This window comes from Carcharodon carcharias, chromosome 20 (assembly GCF_017639515.1).
Source record: "Carcharodon carcharias isolate sCarCar2 chromosome 20, sCarCar2.pri, whole genome shotgun sequence".
Classification (NCBI taxonomy): Eukaryota; Metazoa; Chordata; class Chondrichthyes; order Lamniformes; family Lamnidae; genus Carcharodon; species Carcharodon carcharias.
Window position 1 is genome coordinate 47175201 of NC_054486.1, and position 25479 is coordinate 47200679.

The window sequence follows — 25479 nt, forward strand, 5'->3', positions numbered from 1 at the left end:
TAAAAGTAGTTGCACAGGTCATGGGTGTTGGTCACTTGTACATACTGCTCACTATTGTCAATAAACCCCAAGAATGTCTCCCTGCCTGTGGCTCCTTGTTCTGATGAGCAGTGCTCTTGTCACTCAGATGTGAAATCTTTCTACGTAAGATAAAAGGCAATTGTCTCAGTCCAGGGCTTCTTCCCTGTGTTCTGTGCAGCCTTCAGACCACAGTGATGGTCCAGCCTCACACTCCCTGGAAACATTACTGATGCCTGCACCTCGGCAGAGCTGGTCATTGCTGCCAAAATGTAGTGGGCACGTGCCACAGAGTTCTCTCATACTCTCTGTGTGCTCTCAGCACCTTTAAGGTGGGGCTGGCCCCCATCACACTAGTATCTGTGACCAGTGATGCTGTGCACCAGCTCCTGAAGGGCTGAGGTGCTGAAGGTAGATACAGCATCAGATGCGTCTAAAGTTTCATGACTGTGTCTCTGAGACAGCCCTGATCATGGAGCACAAGCGAGCTGCCCTCGACCAAGCAGGAATCAGATATTCTCAGAGGCATGTGAAGATCTATGGAATGTCCTCACTGCATGTCGCCATCATCCTCCATAGCTCTGGCAGCTCTGAGCGCCTCCCAAGTGCGCCTGCCACATCTAGCCAGTGCAAAAGCCTCATCCACATTGTCGTTGTCACCAAACACCCCCCAATCACAATCCCTCAGCATCCTCCTCATCAGAGGAGACGTGCAGCTCCTTCATCTCCCCCTCAGCCAGCTCCTCACCACGTTGCAGCACCAGGTTGTAAAGGGCGCAGCAGACGATGACGATGTGTGATACCTTCTGTGGACTGTATTGCAGGGCTCCACCAGACCAGTCCAGGTACCAGAACCCCATATTCAGCATCCGGATAGTCTGTCCACCAAGATGCAAGATGCTGCAAGAGCCTCATCATAGCGCTGTTCTGCTGCAGTCTGAAGCAGATGCATGGGTGTCATCAGCCACGGCCTTTGTGGGTAGTCCTTGTCCCCAAGGAGTCAACCCTGCAGCCTCTGTGGACCCTGGAAGACTGCAGAGATCTGTGAGTGACTCAGGGTGTAGGGGTCGTGCACACTCACTAGAAACCGTGTGCATACCTGCAGGATGCATTTCCGGTGGTCGCACACCAGCTGCACGTTCAGTGAATCGAATCCCTTGTGGTTGACGGAGTCCACCAAGTGTAGCAATGGGGACCTGAGTGCCACATGAGTGCAGTCAATCGCACCCTGCACCTGTGGGAATCCCGAGATTAGGGTGAATCTAATGGCCCTTGCATCCTGGCTGTCCCAGCCCTGGGCGAAATGCACAAAGTTGTGTGTCATGGAGAAGATGGCACCTGTGACCTCAAGGATGCGTTTGTGGGTGGCGGATTGTGAAACCCCACAGAGGTCACCTGTGGAACCCTGAAAGGAGCCACTGGTGTAGCAATTGAGCACCACGGTCACTTTCATAGCCACTGGCAGTGGATGCCCTCCATGTCCCCTTGGCACCAAATCCTGCAGTAAGTGGCAGATGTGAGCAACATGTCCCTAGTCGTCGGCGACACTGGTTCTCAGTTATCTGTAGGAATGGCAGGCGGCGTCTATAGAGCCTGGGTGTTGCTAGGCACTGACCAGCCACAGCTCGCTGTCACTCCTGGGCAGCTTGTGTAGGAGCCCCTGCTGCCCCTTCTTCATGAGGTTGCTAGCCAGGTGTCTCAGTCACTCTCTCCTCCATCTTCCATGGTCTCTGTAGGCCATCAGGCATACAGCTAGCTCACCAGGATCCATGATCTTGACATGGTTCTCCCGCAGCATGAAAGAGAGAGAGACATGGTTATCATGGCTGTATATAGTACCTTTCCTGGCCCTGTGTGACTGCCCCTTAATGCTTCCCAGAGAGTGCTGGTCACCCCTCAGCTGGCAGAGATGAGTGCACTGCATGGCTACTCTGTCAACGTGTGACATGGGGGGCACTTGTCCAAACCAGGATGCTGAGGTTGCAAGGGGCTGTGAGAGCCTCCAGCAGCGACTGCTACATGGCCAGCATTGGCGAGGAATTGTACAACATGTGCAGTACAACTGCTCTGTAGTCCAATAAAATGGTGACCGACTCGAAGTCTATGCCAGGGGAGTCGGGGGAGGTGGGGGGGGAGTAAGGTATGGAGCACTTGGTGGCCCTTTGCTGCCTCCACATTGCTTGCATGGGCAGGCAGGCTAAGAGCCTGACCCCAATCATATCGTTGTGGCTATACCTGATCTGTCTTAGTTGGTGAGCCATGGTCAGTTTATACAGGTGTCCCTAATGCGTGGCCACTTCCCGCACTTACCCTGCCCCCCACCTCGATTGCCTGTGCACGGGATGCAGCACCAGGGCAACATTTGTCTCCCCCCCACCCAATCCCCGCGCACATCCACCCCCCCCCCCCCCCCACCCCCGCGACCCCAACCCAGCAGTCGCCTCCTGGACTGGCCAGCTCTTGCCCCCAGACACCACCAACCCCCACCCCGCTTCAGCAGTCGCCTGCGGGGCCGGGCAACAGTTTCCCCCACCCTCCAGCGCCCCTGACGCCTATAAGCAATGGGCGAACTGTGGAGAACACTCACCTCAGTTTCCCCAAAGTGAAGGCCGCCAAGTGCATGTCACCTGTGTGCTGTTGTGAAACATGTCGGCGTGATTTCCCACCAACGTGGATGGACGATACGGTGGAGTTCCAAGAGCCTGGCGGGATGGCTTTTTAATTATATGCTAATGTATTACAATTAGATCCCTGCCAACCGATGGTGGGAAACGCAGCCTGCCTTCACACTGTTGTGAAGTGGATCCCGCCATATTTTCCACATACACCACCTATCACATCCGCCACCAGTGGGCTCGGAAAATTCCACCCAATGTTTCCAATATGATTCTTTTTCTGGAGACTTATGAAAATGAAGGAATTTAATAACCGATAGATTGGAGAAGCTGAGGTTGTTCTCCTTAAAGAAGATTGGGAGGAGATTTTATAAAGGTGTTCAAAATTGTGAGGTATCTAGACAGAGTAGATAGGCATAAATCGTTCCCATTGGTGGAAAGGTTAAGAACCAGAAGAAACAGGTTTAAGGCAAAAGAACCAAAGATGACATGAGAAAAAACATTTTGCACACAAAGTGATTAGGATCTGGAATATACTGCTTAAGAGTGTGGTGGAGGCAAATTTAATTGTAGATTACAAAAGGGAATTGGATGAGCATCTGAAGAGAATAGATTTGCAAGGCTACAGGTGAAAGGGCATGTGAGTGTGTCTCACAGAGAAACAGCAGGGACTCAGTGGACTGAATGGCCTCCTTCTGCGCTGTTAGCATTCTATGATTCTATAAGAACCCACCTCTCCAGATGGGGTTGTATATATACACACGCACACACGCACACATGCACACCTGAGTTAAACTCAGAAGTTGGTGCAATGGAGCTGGTTTCCGGATGCACTACATTTGGGCCAAATTTAAGCCGTTCACCTGCACTTAAACCCACATGTTCTCAAACATTGAAGTTCCCTGGAATATATCTTATATTGAGAAAAGTGATTTGGAAACATATATTACCTCATGTTTGCTAGCTTTCATTTGGCTTTTCCCAAGCAAAATTAATATTGGTGCTGTTTTTTCCATGGCAGCCAAGGTGTCTATAGCTTTGTCATAATTTTTTAGGAAAAGTTGTATCGTGGCTTGCTGAATCGGATGTGAGTCAGTAGCTATTTCAGAAAGTTAAAGATAAAATAATAGATTATGAGAAATCATAAAAGCTCAATAAAATGATCAGTTACAAAGTCTCATACTAATTACTACTAAACAATTTAAACATTCCAATTTTTTGTCTTTTGAAAATTGCAAATAAGAATGTACAATTTGAAGAAAATACAAAAGCAAAATAATGCCGATGCTGGAAATCTGAAATTAAAACAGAAAATGCTGGAAATACACTGCAGGTCAGGCAGCATCTGTGGAAATTTATCAATGAAAACGGATACTGCCTGACTTGCTGAATATTTCTAGCATTTTCTGTTTTTTTAACTTGGGGAAATGTCTATTGTGCATTAATTTGTTTCAGTATATGCAAATTTGCTCTAAAAATGAAACATGTGGGTTAATTTTAACCTAATGCACCTGTCAGGATTGGGTGCCATGCTGGTTTTACACACTAAGAATCAGTGAACAGTAATGGGGTATGAGGGGTGTAAAACCGATGTTCCAGCTAATGCTATGGGTTTCCCTGCCAATGAGGCAGACTTGAATTACCTCCACTGATTCTACACATAGCAAATTTGTGTTTTGTACACATTTAACAATATTATATTATTAATAACATTTTAAAATGATTATTGGATGAATAAAATGCGTAAATCTCTGGCTGTACAAAATAAAGTTACTGAACAATGAAAGAGATCAACATTCACTCCCAAATGCCACCCTTGTATTAGGCACCTGGCTGCATTTCAGGGAGACAGATGGTCCCAGGTGGATCACATACTCCCAAACTCAGTATTATTAAGACACTAGGTTTTCAACTCCATTCCCTCCAATTGCTAAATTGTTTTATACAAATGATATTATTAACACTCTTGGTTCTGTTACATAATCAGTATAAAATCTATCATTTATATTGGCAATAGTGGGGAAATGTATAAGTGTAACTAAGAGATTGATTCATTAAGAATGTTAATGTAACTATTGAACTTAACAACAGTGTTCCAAAATGAGCGAATGAAGCCCATATATATCCTCTAAAATGTCGTGAAGATTTCAGTCATTGTGAGTTCTAAAATCGCTTTTTGAACAGTTAAGAAGTCTGTTCAATTATAATGCAAATTATGTGAGGGTGCAAATAGTAAATCTGAATAGTCTCTTTTAAAATAATTTTCATATCCTAAGCATTCAAGTGTATTGATTTGTTCATGAGTTATTTTGGATATTTGAACAATTCAATTTTCTGTCAGTTGATTCCCCATCAAAATAATTTAGTTTGCACACAAATGATTAGAAACTAATCACACCTGCCTTTACTAATCTTCCTGTAATTAAATATATTTAAACACATTTTAAGAATTTGATCATTATGTGAAGGTGTTACCTTGATTGATCTCAGCAGAATGTTGGATACAGAAACTGGCAAGTTCAAAGTTTTTCATTTTGAACAAGTATTGTCCTCTTTAATAAAAATGAATAAAAAAAAGCAATTAAGTTGTGAAACAGAATTTAATTTTATAAGAGTATCCTCATGTTATGCTTGTAGATAAATGTTTTCAACTCATTTTCAGAAAGTCTATACTATATTTGTTGTCTCATACAAACAACCAATGATACACACAATACAGAATGATTATATTTACTAACAAATTACACAATTCCATAAAAACAATTATTATTTTTTGTCACATAATTTTGAATCTTAAACTAAATTATTATTTTGCTTTGAGGTATGGTCTAATGCTGCAAAGAACAAAACTTATATTTTTTTAAAGATTCGCGTAGGCCAATTTAACTGCCTACTGAGGGCACTCTTAACACTCCATCTGTGAGTTTTCCAGGTGGCATACAACACCCCCTGCTGAGGCCAAAACCAGTCCAATGAATGGAGGTGGCTTCATGGGGGCAGCGATGCTTTCATTTAATTTCCTTCACCCCACAGCTGCGAATGCGAGGTCCACAGCTGCGGCTTCAGGCCATCCTGTGGGAGGTTCTCCTCCACATTTCATTTTTAAATATTGAGATGCCTCCATCTTCAGGCACCCTCTGATAGTGGGGCTACCCATCTTTCAGTGCTGGCCGGCTTTCAATTGGCCCTCCAGACCCAGGAGTCTGGCCACATCCATAATTGGCTGCCTCCTCAAAAATTTCCCTCTGAGGCCCACTACCAGCATTTGTGGGTTCCCGACTTGCATTTCACCCTGACAGCACAACTGGGACCTGGGAATGAAAATCATGCCCAGTGTGTCTCTGGATAGTGCCGCATGCTTAATTGCAAACAAATTATGTTCACAAATATTTTTAAAGCAAATTAATTTAAGCAGTGTGATCTCCTTCATTTTATAGAAACATTGCAGTCCGTGCCCACATGCAGCAAGACCTAGACAACTTTTAGGTTTGAGCTAATAAGTGGCAAGTAACATTCATACCATACAAGTGCCAGGTAATGAGCATCTCTCACATTTTTTAGAGAGAATTCAACGATCTCCCCTTAACATTCAATAGTATTACTATTGCTGAATAACCCACTGTCAACATCCTGGGGGTTACCATTGACCAGAAATTGAACTGGAGCAGCCATATAGATATTGTAGCTACAAGGACAGGTTGGATGCTGAGAATTCTGTGGTGCATAATTCACTCCTGACTCCCCAAAGCCTGGCCACCATCTACAAGTCACAAGTCAGGAATGTGATGGAATACTCTCCACTTGCCTGGATGAGTTAAGCCCCAGCATCACTCAAAAGCTGGACAAGACAGCCCACTTGGTACCCCCATCCTCCACCTTCAACATTCACTCCCTTCAGTGACGCAGAGTGGCAGCAGTGTGTAATATGTACAAGATGCACAGCTGCAACTTACCAAAACTCAGTTGACAGAACCTTCCAAACCCATGATCTCTACCTCCTAGAAGGTCAAGGATAGCAGGTGTATAGGAACACCACTACCTGCAAGTTCCCCTCCAAGCCACATACCATCTTTACTTGGAATTATATCACCGTTCCTTCACAGTCACTAGGTCAAAATCCTGGAATTCCTTCTCTAACAGCACTGTAGGTGCACCTACAACACATGAACTGCAGCGGTTCAAGAAGGCAGCTCACCACCACCTTTTCAAGAACAACTACAGATGGGCAATAAATGCTAGTCTAGCAGGCAATGCCCACATCTTGCAAAAGAATAAAAAAAGAGTTGCTGTGAAATTGTAAGTCAACAGTCCAGAATACTAAGTGAGAAACTATATTTGCCTCATCATCCAAAACATTACAAGTCGCATCAACTAAACCATCAACAGTAGAAATTTTCTCAGGAGGTACACTTCTAGATTCCCTAAAAAAAGAAACTCAAAGGCCCAGAATTTGCCATGATGGAGAGGTGCTCCATTAGGGTGAAATTAGTGGAAGTAGCCAAAAATGCTAAGTCCTGTCCCCGAGCACGGCACATCTCATTTTTGCAGGGGGAGAATTGGGGATGGGGTACATTTCATGCATGCATGTTTTCCAGAGGCAGCTGGCCATTTAATTCATCAGCTACCTTTACTGAAATAGGGTTTTGGTAGGCCAGGAGTGTGAAACCCGAAGCATGCAGATTACACCAGGCAAGAGTAGATCTGAACTTTGTGAATTTACTTGGATAGCCAGGGTACCTCTTTGGAGAGATAAGGTATCCCTCTTGATCTAGTCCCGAGATAACTTTGGAGGAGGTAAGGTGCCCTTTGGGGTAAGTCAGAGATTGTTAAAAGTAGGCATTAACATGTACAAAAAAGTACATAATCTCATCACTGTCAGGCTCATTGGAGCTGTCAACAGACCTGTCAAAACCAACTGTCAAAACTGTAAGAAAGACTTGTCAAAGGGAGCTGCTGTCAAGGCATTTGAAAGTCCTGGAGTGTTAAAAAAATGATTACATTCTATTTCACTCTACCTGTTAAAACAAGCCTGAGGGTTTCCATTGCTGGATTAGTGCTGCATGACTGATTTCACAACCATCCATTATCACATAGGGTGCCTGCTATTTCACAGTTTGATTGACAACTACAAGCGGTTATCGACTCTTTGATGTGGGGTTATGAATTCCAAAGCTTGTTGCTATAAGGGATTGTGCACTTGAATGAAATGTTTGTTGTTATAAGGCTTTATTTATTTGAAGGGATGAAATGTAGAAAATGGGTTTTTATGAATGAGATTTTTTTTCACTATAATGAATTCTGCAATAGACACATAGAGCTTCATTTTAGATAACTTTATTTTATCTCATCTCTGTATGATTCATGAGGTCCGTTCATGGTAGATACTAGGTGAGCTGGCATGGTAGGTGTAAGGGCAAAGGATGGTGTGTATGTTGGGCATGAGTTGGCATGGATGGGGTTGTTGACGTCGTTGACCGTTTGTTGCCATGGAGACCTGAGTGCCATGTGAGTGCTGTCGATGGCACCCTGCACCTGTGAAAATCCTGAGATCTGGGCAAATCCCAGCATCCTTTCATCCTGGCTTTCTGGATCCAATGCAAAATGCACGAAGTTGTGTGCCTTCATGAAGATGGTGTCTGTGACCTCATGGGTGCATTTGTGGGCGGAGGCTTGTGCTATCCCACAGAGGTCACCTGTGGACCCCTGAAAGGAGCCACTGGCATAAAAATTGAGTGCGTTGTCACTTTCACGGCCACTGGCAGTGGATGCCCTCCATTTCCCTATGGCACCAAATCCTGAAGCAGGTGTCAGATGTGACCAACCAGTTCCCTGGACGCGTGCAGTCTTCAGTGACACAGGTTCCTGGTCATCTGCAGGAATGACAAGTGCTGTCTATAGACCCTGGGTCTAGCTAGGCGCCGACCAGTGATGGCTCGCTTCAGCAGCATGTGCGTGAGCCCTAGCTGCCCCTTCTTCCTGAGGGTGCTGCTGCCCTGTCTGCCCAAACAGGTGCTTCTGTCACTCTCTTCTCCTTCGTCTCTGCTCTCTGTAAGCCATGAGGCATACTGCTAGTCTCCCTGCTCCTGATGTACTCCTTCTGCAAGATGAAAGAGAGACACGCATGGGTTAGCTTGGCCACCACTTGGATGGCCAGAGTTTAGTGCGCAGCATGGCTGCCCAAAACCCTAACGACCTCCGCCTCACTCCACCTGACCAATTGGCGACAGCTTTGTCCACTGGAATGCACAACATGCCCTCTGGCATTTGCCTAACCAAGGCTGCACTGCTATTTTGAATCATGTGGGAGACTGGCCCAAATCGGAATGCTGACTTTGCAAGGGGCTATGAGCACCTCCACCAGTGACTGCTCCATGGCCAGGTTTAGCAAGGAAATTATACAACTTGCCCAGTCATCCAATTTTCCTGCCGTCCACTAAAATGCTCATTAGTTTGCAGTCTGTGCCCAAGGGGTAAAATGCTCTGGAACATTTGGTGGCATTTTCAGGCCTCTGCGTTGCTTGAGTGGACAGATAAACTAGAGGCCCAACTCCAAGAATGTCCAAGTGGCTGCACCTGAACTGTCTCAGCTCTGGAGGATTAGTCACTTTATACAAGGTTTCCCAAATGCATGGCAGCTTCCCTTCCCCCACCCCCATACGTGCTTATGCACTACCATCAACCACTGTGCAGCTCTTGCCCCCTCCAGCTTGCCTGATCCACAGTGCCGCCCTTGCCCCAGCACCACACTGTCAGCCAACCAGGAAAATGTGACTTGCCTGTACCCTCACCTGAAGGCATGGTGCCTCAACTTTGAGATCCAACAGGCGACCCTCGCGAGTGCTGCACAACATTATTGTGCACTCACCTCTGAGTTCCCCTCAAAGTGCAGCTCACCAGCTGCGCAACTTATAACTGCTGTTGTGAAACACATCAGCATGCAATCATGCCGATGTGCTCGGATGATCCAGCATGGGCAGGTGATTCCGGCAAGCTGGACTTATAATGATATGCAGATGCATTACAATGAAGTGCAGCGGTGGGAAACGTGGCCCGCCATTGATTGGCAGAGCAGATGATTGCAAACTAGTTTCACAATGACATGAAACCGATTTTTGGCCTTCCCATCATACTGTCTGCTCACGCCCACCATGACACCCAACGCCAGCAGGCACAGACAATTCCACCTGTGTTTTTTGATTTTCCCCTTTATAAGTGGTGGAGTATTTTCCCCAACCCTTCAGTTTTGGGGTGATCCAACCTGCTATTTATAACCCCACTGCAACTCAAGATATGGTAAAATCAGAGGGTTTGTTTATTTTACACACACACAAAACACGGGAAGGGCGCTCACAACATTTGCCTCTTTTTGCATTCATACAATAAAAGAGGGAAAAGGGAAAGAAATATGTACAGGGCAAAGGCCTCAAGCAAAATAAGAATTATTATTTCAGGTGAGTCCAGAGTCCGGTAAGTCAATGTCCAATGAAGGTTTTTTCAGGTGGCTTTGTCTGGCAGAATTCCTGGTATTCATTGCAGGTTGAGTCTGTTGAAGATGCAGCAAAGTATTCTTGCATCCTGGGTATTAGTTCACTCTGTCGGCAAAATACAGGGTTCTTTCTGGAGATCAGACTCTGAGAGAGATGGAGGTCAGAGACAGGCTGTTAGCCTGGAGTCTGGTTTTCTCTTCTGATGTTAAACCACAACTGAAGACAGAATTCAAAAGCTGTATAATTAAAGCAATTCAAATAGCTCAAGTTTTGGTCATGTGACAGGGTTGTTTTGGGTCAAGCCATGCAGTTAATGAGGTCCCCTTGTTAAAATCCATTTTGTTTTGGGCAGGTAACTGTAGAACCATTGGCACAACATTAGAGATGAGGAGTTCTAGTAGCTCTGTCTTTGTCCAGAGCTGGCTGGTGCAGATGTCTCATCTACTAATCCTTTGTGTTGGCTTAGCTGGAATGTTTATACTGTGCAGGAGTGTCACATTCCAGGAGTTTGATGAGTTAGCCTTTTTGTCCATTTTTTAAACTGCTCAGAAACTTCCAGAACTACCTTCCTGTGGTCAGCTGCAGCCATTTTATCAGTCCAGCCATTTGTCCTTCTTATAAAAAATCAGAATTTAAACAAGAGAACATAGAAAAGAAAAAAATCTCTTTTGGATTATTTTTTTCATGCCTTCTCGGCCTGATACCCTCATTCATATTTTTGTAACCCCTATTGACTTGACTATTCCAACACATTTCTAGCCAGTCTCCAGCATTCTAACCTCCAAAATTCTGCTGTCCATGTTCTTACTCACGCTAAATTCTTTTCACCCAGCACCCCTGTGGTCACTGATTTTCATTGGTTAAGCAACACCTTAACTTTAAAGCCTCATCCTTGGTTTCAAATCCCTCCATGGCATCACCCCCTCCCTATCTCTGCAATATGCTCCAATCACATCCTGAGCATTCCTGATTTTAATTGCTCCATCATTGATGGCCTTCAGCTGCCAAGCCCTAAATTCTAGAATTCACCTCTTAAGTCTTTCTGCCTCTCTACCTCTCTTTCCTTCTTTACAATTCTCCTTAAAACTCACCTCTTTGACCAAGCGTTTGGCCATCTGCCCTAATATCAACTTGCGTGGCTCAGTGTTATATTTTGCTTTATATTGCTCCTGTGAAGCATCTTGGGATGTTGTTTGTTGCTGTAATTTTATACAATGGGCAGAGCACAATTCATGAAGCAGCTTAATTTTCATCAGCCCAATATCCTGTATTAGTTAAGGATCTCTGCAGCACTGCATTTTGAGCATATCTTTGTTACTGAAACTTAAGCAACCTCTGACTTGCATGTAGGTCTTCCAGTATGCACTCTGGAAGACAATCTTAAAGAATACTGGAAGATAATCAACTATCTGATTGTCTTCATAGCAATCCAAATGAAAGTGATTTATATGCTACAGTCTCCATCATGTGGCTACAAAACAAACTGCAGAAACAGGTTGAAAGTGTTAAATAAATAACTAATCAATGTACAGTATATCAACTATGCATGACTGATTGTATACATGACAAATAGTTGTAATAATTCAGGAAAATATAGCTGATATAATCATACTGCTCACAAGAATAGGATTCTTTTTCTGAGAAGAAAGTAATGCCAGGATATCGGTATGACTTAAACTCAGCCGAAACTCAAACTAATCATGGCATCTTAGCTGGGACATACACAACAGTAAATTATACTCTTACAGACATAAAGCCAGATTTCCTATACAGGGAAAACCTGTGTCGGGGAAGCAGAAATAGAGGCAGCGGGTCCTGTGTGTGCAATTCCTCACATTATTTTTGCCGCCAGCCATTTTGACAAGCACGGGAAATGAGGCAACTTATGACCTGACGCATATGCTGACTGACATCACAGTGGCATTGTACAACAGGCAGCTTCAGACCTGTTGAGATTTTGAAGGAGTTGGGTCGGGTTTTGGAACTTGGGTGAACCACTTCAGCTCAAGAAGGTCATGAACACAATGGAAGGCCCCTCACAAGTTCAGGAAAGCTTTGTCAGCTTTGAAAGTAACGATGGTTCTGCATTACCTCAGCTGGAAAATTCTTAAGGAAAATCTTGAATCTGTACCAGGAAGGTGGGTGGAGGGGTGGGTATGGTCCCTGAATGAAGCAACAGTCCTTTCAGCCAGGCTGCACTAGTCTATCCTCCAAGAGTCTTCCACTTGGCATGATGCCATGGGGTCAGGGCCCCAGGCAGCAAGAGTCACATCCTAGCAGCCAGCACCAAGGCAGTGAAGGACCAGGGGATACCCAAAACAATGTGTATCCTGCAACAGGTTCACCTTCCTGAAGATGGCAAAGCGCCACAACAGAAGGGGATTTTGCCTTTCAAGAGAGATGGTGAGTGACCTCTGTGCCCTTCTCAATGATAACCTAACCCCTAGATCCACCTATCATCATGCCTTGCCCATTTCACTGAAAGCCCTCAGCTTCTTTGCATAAGGTTCTTTTCAGGGCTCTGCTGCTGACCTGTGTGAGATATCCAAGTCAGAATTTTTCCAGTGCATCCAAGCCATTACTGGATTCTAGCTGACAAGGGTTACCCTCTGAGGAGATGGCTTCTAACCCGCTCAGGGGTCCACGGTAGGACCAGATTGCTCTGGTGAAGTCTCCAATATTCACCTGCCAAGGTATCCCAGATAAAAACAGAAAGTACTTCTGTTTCTGAAGAACCTGAAGAAGAATCATATTCAACTCAAAATGTTAACTCTGTTTCTCTCTCTACAGTTGCTGCCCAACCTGCTGAGTATTTCCAGCACTTTCTCTTTTTATTTCATATTTCCACCATTTACAGTATTCTGCTTTTATTAAACTATCCTGGATGATTATGGTATGCTTCCTGTATGCTCCAGATAGCACAGCAGAGGGATATGGCACTAAAGAGGAAGAGAACGAGGAAGGCCCCATATCCACAGAGGAGGAAGATGAAGAGAAGGAGGAGGAAGGTGGAGAAGGAGGGCCAGGAGAGTCTGAGGCTGAAGAGGCTGAGCTACAGGGTTGGGGATGAAGGTGTGCCATGGGACAGGCTGGGAGACATGACAAGGAGTCCATGCAGGACGTCATTGTTACAAGGGACCTCCTAATCCAGAAGCAATTCAGCTGAGGGATTCCTGAGTAGATGGTAATGAAACACATGCCCGGCAATGATTGAAGCCAGAGCCTTCACAAAGACGAGAATCAAGCCAACATCTTTCCCAATACAGTCAAAATGTAGAGAAGGTCTACTGGTTGAAGCCTCCACAGGCCTCAGTGACAACTTGTTGGTCTTTTTGTGTCTAGTGAATAATCATTAATGTAAATAAGTAAATAGCCCTCAAACCACTGTATAAACCAGTTATTTTAATTAACAATTGCTTCAGACAGTGTTGGCCCCCTCAGTGTGGTAAACTGATGCGGGGTCTTCCACAGGTGTTTCCCTTGTTGCTTCAGAGGAGATGGAGGCAACCTGCTCACCATCCATTAGATAACAGTAACAGTGTATCCTCATGGATCAAGGTTCAGCCACCCAATGCTGCATTTTCAGTCACTTCCTGAATGATTTTCCTTGCAGTGTATCGAATAAAAGTATGGTGCTGGAGGCAGAGCTCAGGATGGAATAGACCTGCTTCTGCACCCGACACCATTTCCACCTTGCTTTGGGAGGTGGCAGTCCCAACCCCAGCTCACCCCGGTCTCTGCGGGGTGAAAATATGGTGGGTGGACATGGCCACTCAGCAGGTGGGATCACGACGTCAGAAAATGGTCCGATTTCTGATTCCTACCTCTTATATGTCTGAATTAATCAGAAATCTTTTTTCAAATATTCAATATATAAATCATGTTTACTTTGGTACAAGTTGACCACTCCAAAATACAAAACCATGGGATAGATCCTGCTGTAACTTATCACCAGTTTTAGGGTAAACTGGGGATTAAAATGCATTAAAGGACCACAATCTCAAAACCACTGCAAAAAAAACTGTGCAAGATAATTCCAGTGCCTATTAAGGCTTGGCAGAAACCTGATCTTCTGTTATTAGAATGGGGTCAATAAGTGTCTCTGGCTGTTCTGATCCTTTTCTCCAAGTTCCACATCAAACCTGCTCTAAGTAATGCAAATTAGTATTTGGCCTGCATATCAAAAGGAGTTTTGGTGTAAATTTTGCACAGCTTTACTCAAAGCACTGCTTTGTACTGGGGACAGGAATTTCCTAGTGGAAATCATTTTCTTCATACGGTATAAAGAGGAGAATGACAACATGGAAAAAGACAACTAGCCCAGTGCAATCAATAAATAAAGGTTGACTAATTAAATTAAGTCACTTTGCACATGCTGCACAAAGTCCTTCATTGTTCGCAGTTCACTTATCATCATCCAAAACCCAAAAGTTGCAAGTATGGACAGATCTGAACTCAGAACTTTATGGATCTAAGCTGTGTTTATTTTACAGAACATTGATCAAAACATTCCAAAAATTGAGTTTTCAAGGCCAGTTGTTTTATGGTTGTGACTGCATGAACAGTGTAAATTGGTTAACAAAATTCTTTGCCATTTTCTAGAGTGCATGCTTAGAGGAAACAGAATGGAAACAGTAAGCACACTTTCTTTCCCATGTATGAAGCAAAATACATCATAAAATCATTCTGCTTCATTGATATTATATTGCGGTTGAATATCTATGGTGTATATTAAAATTCTTGGTATTAAAAACCAGAAAATAGTCACATCTATAAAGATCTGATTCAGTTATTGATTTTCTTCATAACACAATGAAGACATTGCTACAAAAAAGGAGTTCTTCCTCCTCACCTTAACAAGTAGAAGTAATGTATTTGAGGCTGGAGGTGGATGGCGCACGTTATATCTTTCAATGCATTTGTCAGATTATGGATCTGCCACAATAAATGCAAACATAAAACTGATCATTATTAGTTCATTTGAAATTTTATGAGCTAAAAAACATTTTTTGCTTCTTCTTTACAACTTTCCCTCACAAAATTTAGATTTTAGTATAAAGTTTCTACTTCTTTCCATCAGTTTTATTCCCTATTTCCAGTGCAAACAGGTGAATCAGCTCAGAAGACCAGGGAATTTTAACCATAAGTGAGTTACACACAAAACCACTTACTCTGGGATTTTGCCACAATGCCTTACACAGGCTTAAGATTCATTTTGTCCCTCCCACAAAACTGGCCATTATCCCACTTTGATACTGTGAGTTTCCACAGATTACACTGGTTGAGGAAGGCTGGTTCATTTTGCATTCATTCTTTACATTCACTGATACTAGCAGGCTTAAACTAGTACCCAAAGTAAAATGTGGTACTTTGGAACACAGATTGAAAGAGGGGCTCTGGGGGTGTTCAGGTCAGGAAAGTGCCCTGGAGTCCACATTTTAAGGGAAACAAAAAGTAGTTCTTGGGGTAAGAGAAGTAAGGCTTTGACTAGTCGTTTGATAGCACAGAACTTGAGTATTGTTGAAAAAAGACATATGTTGAAACTTTTCATCTTGCACTCATCAGAACACTTCACAAGAATGCCAATATAAAGGGAAAACAACAATTTATACTCCATGAGAAGGGGTGCTGATTGGTTGGCGAGTGGAGTTTGACTGGTAGATGCATTGCCATGGAGAATGCATCAGTAATGGAGACTGACAGTTAACTTCCAAGCATTGTTTGAAATATAAACCAGGCAGCTTGACCTTGATTGGTCAAGGCACTGTCCAGAGGAATGAACCATCGAATGGCTGTCAATTATTTTGTTTAACTGAGACCGGCACAATGTGTGTACATATTCTTTCTGTCTGCAAAGAACAGGGCCCTGTGTATTATACATGTAGCTTATAGTACATGCAACTGCACCACACTGCGAGCCCGATGGACAGTCTTAAATTTTGTCAGCGTAATTCTTAGCACACTGACAATTATTTAGCAAATGTTATTCAATCATGGAATCACATCTAAAGTTGGACACTATGGGCAGAATCGCCTCAGATTTACACTAAAGTTGATACTAGGTGGGAAAAATGACATTTTATCCATGGGCTTCAATGGCAACTTCTCATGCTGTATCATCCCAAACCCATCATATTAATTATGCATTCCTGGGAAACATGCTGTTTCAATTGCAGGCAGGCTCTCATTCACCCACCATCCATCACCTCACCGCTTCATCACATTGGGCGCCATATTTAAAGTGCAGCTGCATGCATACCTTTCAGTGCTTTCAGCCCAGGACCGCTGCACGAAAGACATGGCCCAAAAGGAAAGAAGACTGCAGCCCCCAGGTTCAATGACATGTCCCTCGAGCACCTTTTCAGCAGCAAGCTTGATGCTGAAATAGGGCACATCAAAGACATTCTGCAGGATAATGACTACCCTGATCAGATGTATCTTCCTGATACATATTGTTGACCTACTGGTTGGTGTATGGGACACCATTTCAAAATTAGCCGATGACATGGAACTTGCAGCGCTGTATGTCACACAAACTCATGAATGAGCCTACAGCTGTCACTTGCAGCCTGAAACGTTCCCAGTCTACCTCAGATTACCCTAGAAGGGCAAGATATCTCAAAAACTTGAGCAACAGGTGAAGCTAGCTGTTTCACGCTGCTATTATGCAGTCGCAACACGAGTAGTATTCACCACTAACAGGATGCTGCTATAAGCCAAAAAGATGTTCTGCTTTTCACACAAATTAGTAATGTGGCATATGAATTTTAGTGCCAGTGTGATGCTAGGTATGTAGGCCATATGTCCCAAAGACTGGCGGATCATATCAAACAGCATGTCCCAACCATTGTTTGCAATGGGTAAGGTACAGACTATACCCAAACAGCCCATGCTTGCAAAACTCAAAACACAGTGGGAAGGGAACAAGGTGTTTGGGGTGATAGAGGACTAGATCCAGGGTGTCCCAGAGAGAATGCTGACAGGAGAGGGGAGGAGAAGATGTGTTTGGTGGTGGCATCACGCTGGAGGTGACAGAAATGGCAGAGGATGACCTTTTGAATGTGAAACCTGGTGGGGTGGAAAGTGAGGACAAGGGAACCCTATCACAATTCTAGGAAGGAGGTAAAGGGGTGAGAGCAGAAGTGCAGAAAATGGGTTGGACACAGCCAAGGGCCCTGTCAATCACAGTGGTGGGGAACCTCAGCTGAATTAAAGGGAAGATATGTCAGAGGTGCTGTTGTAGGTAGCATCATCAGAACAGATACAACAGAGGCAGAGAAACAGGGAGAGTGGAATGGAGTCCTTACGGAAAGCATGGTGTGAGGAAGTGTGGGAGTCAGTGGGCTTATAATGAATATTAGTAGAAAGCTTATCCCCAGGATGCCTTCCATGATTGCAGATGATAGATAGAAACTGGGGATTCCTGGTTAGTGCCCAAATTACATTCACCCTGGCCTAGGTGTCCACCATTCCCATTGATGCTACATAGCCAGCTGGATCAGTGTAGAAAGAATTAAGAGCAGAGATTCCTCTGTAACTATTGAAATTGTGACCCAAGAGCTTTTTCAGGTAATCTTCAAATGTTTAAAATGAATATATTTATCAGAAATTAATAGAGAAAAAATTGTTTTTTCTTTTACAGTTGTAGAATTTATTTTATTTACAAATTTTTGGATTCGCTCAGCTTTCTTTGCAATAAACGTGGTGTGTTTTTATTTCTCTTTATTATGTATAGTTCATTTCGTAATAGCTGGTGAGCGAGCATACGCAGCCACCATTGTCAAAGTCATGAGAGAGAGAAATGTTTAGCTGCACTAAACATAAAACTGCATTAAAATAATAACAGCAAAAAGAGAAAATGAATCAAATCTGTAGAGTGTTGCAAAGTCCAAGGTAATTGCAAAGTGAGATTGAAGAATTTGGAATTTAATGGAAACTGATACGAGAAACTAAAAGAGGCATCCACTCAGGGCTACAGCCCTCCCAAATTTCCGTGCCTTTTCTTTCTTCACAAGCACGAGAGCTTCCGAATCTTGTACCCATGTTGGTATAACAGCTTTGACCTACATAATTACAGGAGACTTTGTTGATTTTTGTTAGCAAATGCTGAAGAGCAGACAGTTCTGACTGGAGGTCATCAACCTGAAATGTAACTCTGTTTCCCTCTGCCTGGATGCTGCCAGAACTACTGTGAATATTTCTTGCATTTTCTGCTTTTAGGTTTCCAGCAACTCTGGTATTTTGCTTTTGTACTAAATAGAAAATGTTGCCAGCATGAAATGCTATTGGATGCCTGATGCCACCATGTGGACACTTCTCATGCTTGAGATAGAAAGTGAGCGTCAGCAGGCTATTTAGTCATGGAAAACATCACAGCTGACTATCATTCTGATTAATCATTTGGTAGTACAGAACTGGAGTATTGCAGAAAAAAAGGCATGTTGAAGCTTTTCATCTTGCACTCATCAGGACACTTCACAAGAATACCAATATAAGGGGAAAACAACAATTTATACTGCATGTAAAGAAAGTGCTGATTGGTTAGCAAGTACACTGTGATTGGTAGAGGCGTTGCCATGGAGAATGCACTAGTGGTCACTGACAGTTAACTGCCAAGCATCGTTTGAAATTTAAACCAGGCAGATTGACCCTGATTGGTCAAGGCATTGCCCTAAGGAATGAGTCAGCAAATGGCTGTCACTTATTTTGTTTAGTTGAAACAGGCACAATGTGTGTACATGTTCTCCCTGTCTGCAAAGAACAGGGCCCTGTGTATTAACGTATGTAGCTTCCAGGACACGCCACATTGTGAGCCTGACTGACAATATTAAATTGGTTATCAGCATAATTCTTAGCACATTGAGGATTATTCAGCAAATGTTGTGCAATTGTGGAATCACGTCTAATGTTGGGCACTGTGTTTTGAGTTTTGCAGGCATAGGCTGTTTGGGTACAGTCTGTACCCTGCCCGTTGCAACAGTGGCTGGGCATATGTTTGATATGTCTTTTGGACGTATGGCCTACATACCTAGCATCACACTGGCACTGAAATTCATATACCACATTACTCATTTGTGTGACAGGCAGAATGTCTTTCTGGCTTGACGGCAACATCCTGTTAGTGGCGAATACCACTCGTGTTGCTACTGCATAGTAGCAGAGTGAAACATCTAGCTTCACCTGTTGCTCAAATTTTTGAGACATCTTGCTCCTCTAGGGTAATCTGAGGTAGACTGGGCATTTTTCAGGGCCAAAAGTGAAGGCCTTAGTTTGCGTGATATACAGTGCAGAAAGATCTGATCAGGGTAGCCGTTATCCTGCAGGATGCCTTTGATGCGCCCTTTTTCAGCATCAAGCTTGCAAAAATGAGAAAATGGCTTGGGCCCTATTTACAAGATTGCTGATAAGACCAATCTTATACCATGTGAAACTGTAAGAATCCCAACGCATATATTGACCAGTGAAGGTAGGCTTGCGGTAGACCATGATATAGAACCCCCTGGCAGATTTCTCAACTAGTACATCAAGGAAGAGGGGTTCATTTGACTGTTCCATTTCAAAGGTGAATTTGAGCACAGGATGGAGCCCATTAAGACATGTAAGGAAATTGTTGCATGCAGCTGTGGATTTAAATATAGCAAAGGTATCATCCACATATCAGAAATATGCAAGGGGTAGGAGGTTAGGTGTCATTCCATCGAAGATACATTTCACAACAAAGATGTTTGCGAGATCTGGACATAGAGGGGGTCCCATGTCAACACCATCTGTTTGGGCATGCATCGTGGCCTTAAAACTGAATTCAACTGCACAAGTTGCCGAGTTCATTAGTTCAATGAATACTGATTCACACATTGGTGGCAGGTCTAGATCGTCATGATATGGTGCTACAGCACAAACATCCATTAGTTCCTTAAGTGGAACACTGATGAATAGCTTGGCAATGTCAAATGAGGCATGGATACAACATTGCTAACGATATGCAAGTCCTGTATGACCTTCGCAAATGTGAAGGAGTCCTTCACCGTGAATGTGGAAAACTTGGTCAAAACTGGTTGTAACAATTTGCCCAACCATTTGGCCAACTTATGCTGTGGAGAACCGGTCACAGATATGATAGGGCATAAAGGTGTGTGTCTTGGCCAGCCCATACATAGGCAGATGGGGTGAACCGTGAGTACAAATCCTGTCATATATATCACGCAGTAGCTCACCTCTCTTACACATGGCCAGCAAGTGAATGGTGAAGCTAGCTGGTTCATGCTGTTCCTATGCAGTAGCAACATGAGTGGTACTTGCCACTAACAGGATACTACCGTTAAGCCAAAAAAGACTATCACACTAATAAGTAATGTGGTATATGAATTTCAGTGCCAGTGTGATGCTAGGTATATAGGCCACATGGCCCAAGGACTGGTGGATCGTATCAACCAGCATTCCCCAGCTACTGTTCGCAATGGGCAAGGTGCAGACCATACCCAAACAGCCTGTGCTTGCAAAACTCAAAACACAGTGTCCAACATTAGGTGTGATTCCATGGTTGCATAACATTTGCTAAATAATTCTCATGTGCTAAGAATTGCACTGACAACCAATTTAAGATTGTCAGTCAGGCTCGCAGTGTGGCGCATTTGCGTGTACTGGAAACTACATGTATTAATCCACAGGGCCCTGTTCTTTGCAGATAGAAAGAACATGTAGACACATTGCGCCCATTTCAGCTAAACAAAATAAGTGACAGCCATTCACTGACTCATTCCTCAGGGCAATGCCTTGACCTATCAAGGTCAAGCTGCCTGGTTTAAATTTCAAACAACGCTTGGCAGTTAATTGTCAGTCACCATCACTGCTGCATTCTCCATGGCAACACCTCTACCAATTGGAATCTACTTGCCAACCAATCAGCACTCTCGTTACATGCAGTGTAAACTGCTGTTTTCCTCTTAAATTGGTATTCTTGTGAAGTGTCCTGATGAGCGCAAGACAGAAAGTTTTCACTTTTTTCAGCAATAATCGTTCTGATTGTGCGCACTTTTAATAGAAGTCAATTAATAGTGGTCAACAGAGGGAACCCTGGTTGATTTACCCTTATACAACTCAAGATTACTAAGGCCTCGGTATCTCAGCATTTTCCAGAAGATCAGCTAACTTTTGATTTGGAATTAAAATTGGAACAGTCATGTTAATTAATCAATTTAAAAGCAAAGTAATATGGAAACAGTCAACTGAGCCACAAAAATCAAGGGTCGAAATTTATGGCCCCACCCACTGGCAGAATTTTCCAGTCCTGCTGAAGTCAATGGACCTTTGAACGGATCGCTGCATTATCCGGCCCCACCACAGTCGCAGTGGGATGTAAAATCCCACCTCAAGTTTAACTATTTTATTTCAAGTACACATGTACCTTATGATATGCCTCTGCTCGACACACATATGCTCTTGTAGAAGTTGGTTCAACCTTTAAGGCATTTGTAAATCTACGGATTGCTTCATAATTGTAATCCATTTTTAAAAGGAAGATAAGCCCAAGGTTTATATGAGCTAAGCAAATAGACCTGGAAGTAAAACACAAACTATATTAATCATACAGAAAAGGCAATGATTTAATAATAATAATATATATATATTGTAAAGATACACATCATCATTTAGACCTTAGACTATATTTTTATTTTTCTTCAAGCTAACATCGGCGCTATTTAGATGTGCACCTGAAAGTATTCGCCTTTACTCTGCTTATTCTTCTGAATTAACTCAACTAAGGTCCTAAAAGTAATACGTTTTACTAATTTATCTGGGAAGCAATAAAATTTCCAACTCCATAGTTCATTGGCACATATGTGTTACCAGCCATTAGCATGCCGGTACTGATTAAAATAATTTATATTTTTCAAGTGATAAGAATGGTAAAAACAATCAGAGTAAAAAGTATAATCCAGCTTCGTGACAAGCAGTAGCTGCTCATACGTCTCATTTCAAACCTCAATATAAGCAAGATTTACTGGAACATGGTGAAAAGAAAGCCAATTAAAGGAGGCTGCATTTCAGAGATGCTATGTTAAGTATAATTAATGAAAATGATTCTGTTTAAATCCTCCACAGTTCATAGATAAATTATTATTTATCAATGAAGTTACCCTCCATATACTAAGAAGTATAGCAAGCAGACTACATGGAAAAGAAAAAGAACACTGTTCCTTTAAATACTTTTCTTCCAACAATACGTAATTTTTCCTCCCTATATCCTATGTTTTGGATAGTTTGCAAAGAAGATTGAAACTTTGCAGTATCCAGGTATCACAGGAGACAGCACAAGACCAAAGTTGATAATCCAGTGTTTGCTTGTCAACACCAAGGATTACTCAGTTCATGAACACCTAAGGTGCAAAATTCGTATTCATGGCACCACTGTAGAAGGCACCATGGAAGCCAGCCACCCAACTGGGTGAATACAATGAGCCACCAACCACTTTACATTGCAGCCAACATTGCAAATTATGTTGAGATTGGCAATTGGGCAGTAATCCTCCGCATACGCTGGAAGCAGCTGAAGTGGCCTTATCATGATGCCCACAGCCCACCAGCTGATGAGGCACCCATTTTCCAAACCTGGACCAAACAGGTCCAGTCAATTAATTCACTATGTCACTTACCCAAGATCAAAAGTTAAGTTGCAACGTTAGTGTTATTTAAAGGACCAAGCAACCAACTTGCAGGTTAGGTATTTTTAAATAGGTTCTGTTATTACAAAGTCTCTGGATGTCTTTTAGAGTGTTTCTGGAGATGTGGTACATTCCTAGATTTGGCAGAGTGGTTCTGCATCCTCACAGGGAGGGCATTTTCATACAAATCCCTGTTACATTTTCATGTAACAGGAATGGAGTATACATTTGCAATGCCTTTTGTTATAATCCCCATGGAAACCAATAATGTGGAAGAACCAAACATCCTAAATGACCCGAAGAAACCAATGAACAAGATTTCACTTTTTTAAACTTTTACTGCAACATTTAAACCAAAACCAACATGAATTAAACATGAAATAACAGGCAGATTTATTCAGTAGAAAGTATACAGTTTAAATAGCTGATAGAGCAAAGATGTTTTACAGATTTATTGGCCATTTGCCCAGCACATATGGCACTAGATGCAGTCCCCAAAGTCCTGCACAACTCTGAATTCCTCAAGTAGAGTTTAATTCTTTCCCCTCAGGCAGGATTCGATCACCACGTAGCCTCTGACAACACCTTTCCTCCTCAATTCCATGAACATATTTACCACAAAAAGGTGCACTTCAGCAGAGTCTCCTTCACTCGCTTCACAATAGTCCTAATGGTGAAGCTTCCCCAGAATCATCTTCATTCAACAACTCAATAACACCCCCATAATGGTATGGACAACTTTACTAAAAACTGCCCAGCTTCTCAGCATGCTTGGACTGCTCAAACAATGCCTTCCAGCCTCTATACTATTCTGACCATTGGCTGAAAACACTGTCATAGAGTCATAAAATCATAGAGGTCTACAACACAGAAAAAGGCCCTTTGGCCCATCAAGTCTGCACCGGTCAAACAAGTACCTAACTATTCTAATCCCAACTTCCAGCACTAGGCCCATAGACTTGTATGCCATGGCATGGCAAGTGCACATCCAAATACTTCTCAAATGTTATGAGGGTTTCTGCCTCCACTACCCATTCAGGCAGTGAATTCCAGATTCCCACCACCCTCTGGGTGAAAAAGTTCTTCCTCACATCCCCTCTAAACCTCCTGCCCCTTACCTTAAATCTATGCCTCCTGGTTATTGATCCCTCCACCAAGGTGAAAAGTTCCTTCCTGTCTACCCTATCTACGCCCCTCATCATTTTATACACCTCAGTCATGTCCTCCCTCAATCACCTCTGCTCCAGGGAAAATAACCCCAGTCTATCCAATCTCTCCTCACAACTAAAACTCTCCAGCCCAGGCAACATCCTGGTAAATCTCCTCTGCACTCTTTCTGGTGCAATCACATCCTTCCTATAATTCGGATTCCAGAACTGCATGCAATACTCTAGCTGTGGCCTAACCAGCGTTTTATACAGGTCCAGCATAACCTCCTTGCTCATATATCCTATGCCTCGGCTAATAAAGGCAAGTATCTCATGTGCCTTCTTAACCACCTTATCTACCTGTCCCACTACCTTAAGGGACCAGTGGACATACACACCAAGGTCCCTCTGATCCTCGGTGCTTCCCAAGGTCCTACCATTCATCGTGTATTCCCATGCCTTGTTTGTCCTGCTCAAGTGCATCACCTCACATTTATCTGGGTTAAATTTCATTTGCCACTGATCAGCCCATCTGACCAGCCCAACTATATCCTCCTGTAATCTAAGGCTATCCTCCTCACTATTTACCACCCCACCAATTTTCGTGCCATCCACGAACTTATTGATCAACCCTCCTACATTCAAGTCTATATCGTTTATATATAACACAAACAGCAAGGGGCCCAACACCAATCCCTGTGGAACCCCACTGGACACAGGCATCCAGTCACAAAAACACCCCTCGACCATCAGCCTCTGCTTCCTGCCACTCAACCAATTCTGGGTCCAATTTGCCAAATTGTCTTGGATCCCATGGGCTCTTACCTTCGTTATCAGTCTCCCATGTGGGACCTTTTCAAAAGCCTAGCTGAAGTCCAATTAGACTACGTCAAATGCATTTCCCTCATCTACACACCTGGTCACTTCTTTGAAAAATTCAATCAAATTGGTCAGACATGACCACCCTTTAACAAAACCATGCTGACTGTCCTTGATCAATCCCTGCCTCTCCAAGTGTAGACTAATTCTGACCCTCAGAATTGCTTCCAATAGTTTCCCCACCACTGAGGTTAGACTGACTGGCCTGTAGTTCCCTGGTTTATCCCTTCCTCCCTTCTTGAATATCGGTACCACAGCAGCTGTCCTCCCGTCCTCTGGCATCTCTCCTGTGGCCAGAGAGGTATTGAAAACTATTGCTAGCGCCCCTGCTATCTCCTCCCTTGCCTCACTCAACAGCCTGAGATACATTTTATCTAGGCCTGGAGTTTTATCAAAATTTAAGCCTGCCAGACCACTTAGAGCCTCCCCCGTTTCTATGCTAATTTCTTTAATTACATCACAGTCCTTCTGCTGATTTCCATATCCTAGTCATCCCTCTCACTTGTGAACACTGACACAAATTATTCATTTAGAACCCTCCCTACGTCTTCTGGCTCCATACACAAATTACCACTATGGTCCTTAGTGGGCCCTACTCTTTCCCTAGTTATCCTCTTACTCTTAATGTACCTGTAGAATAACTTTGGATTTTCTTTTATTTTGCCTACCG

At 43.3% G+C, this 25479-nt stretch overlaps 1 protein-coding gene across 1 annotated transcript in view; it reads right to left on the minus strand.

The window, feature by feature from the left end:
* Positions 1–25479, minus strand: part of ttc6 (tetratricopeptide repeat domain 6) — a 213144-nt gene that overhangs the window by 148395 nt on the left and 39270 nt on the right. The window contains exons 8-11 of the mRNA XM_041214176.1: positions 21525–21675; positions 14973–15055; positions 5109–5185; positions 3584–3732 (exon numbers count right to left, since the gene is read on the minus strand). Of these exons, the coding sequence (XP_041070110.1) occupies positions 3584–3732; positions 5109–5185; positions 14973–15055; positions 21525–21675 (460 nt within the window). The remainder of the gene's footprint in view (positions 1–3583; positions 3733–5108; positions 5186–14972; positions 15056–21524; positions 21676–25479) is intronic.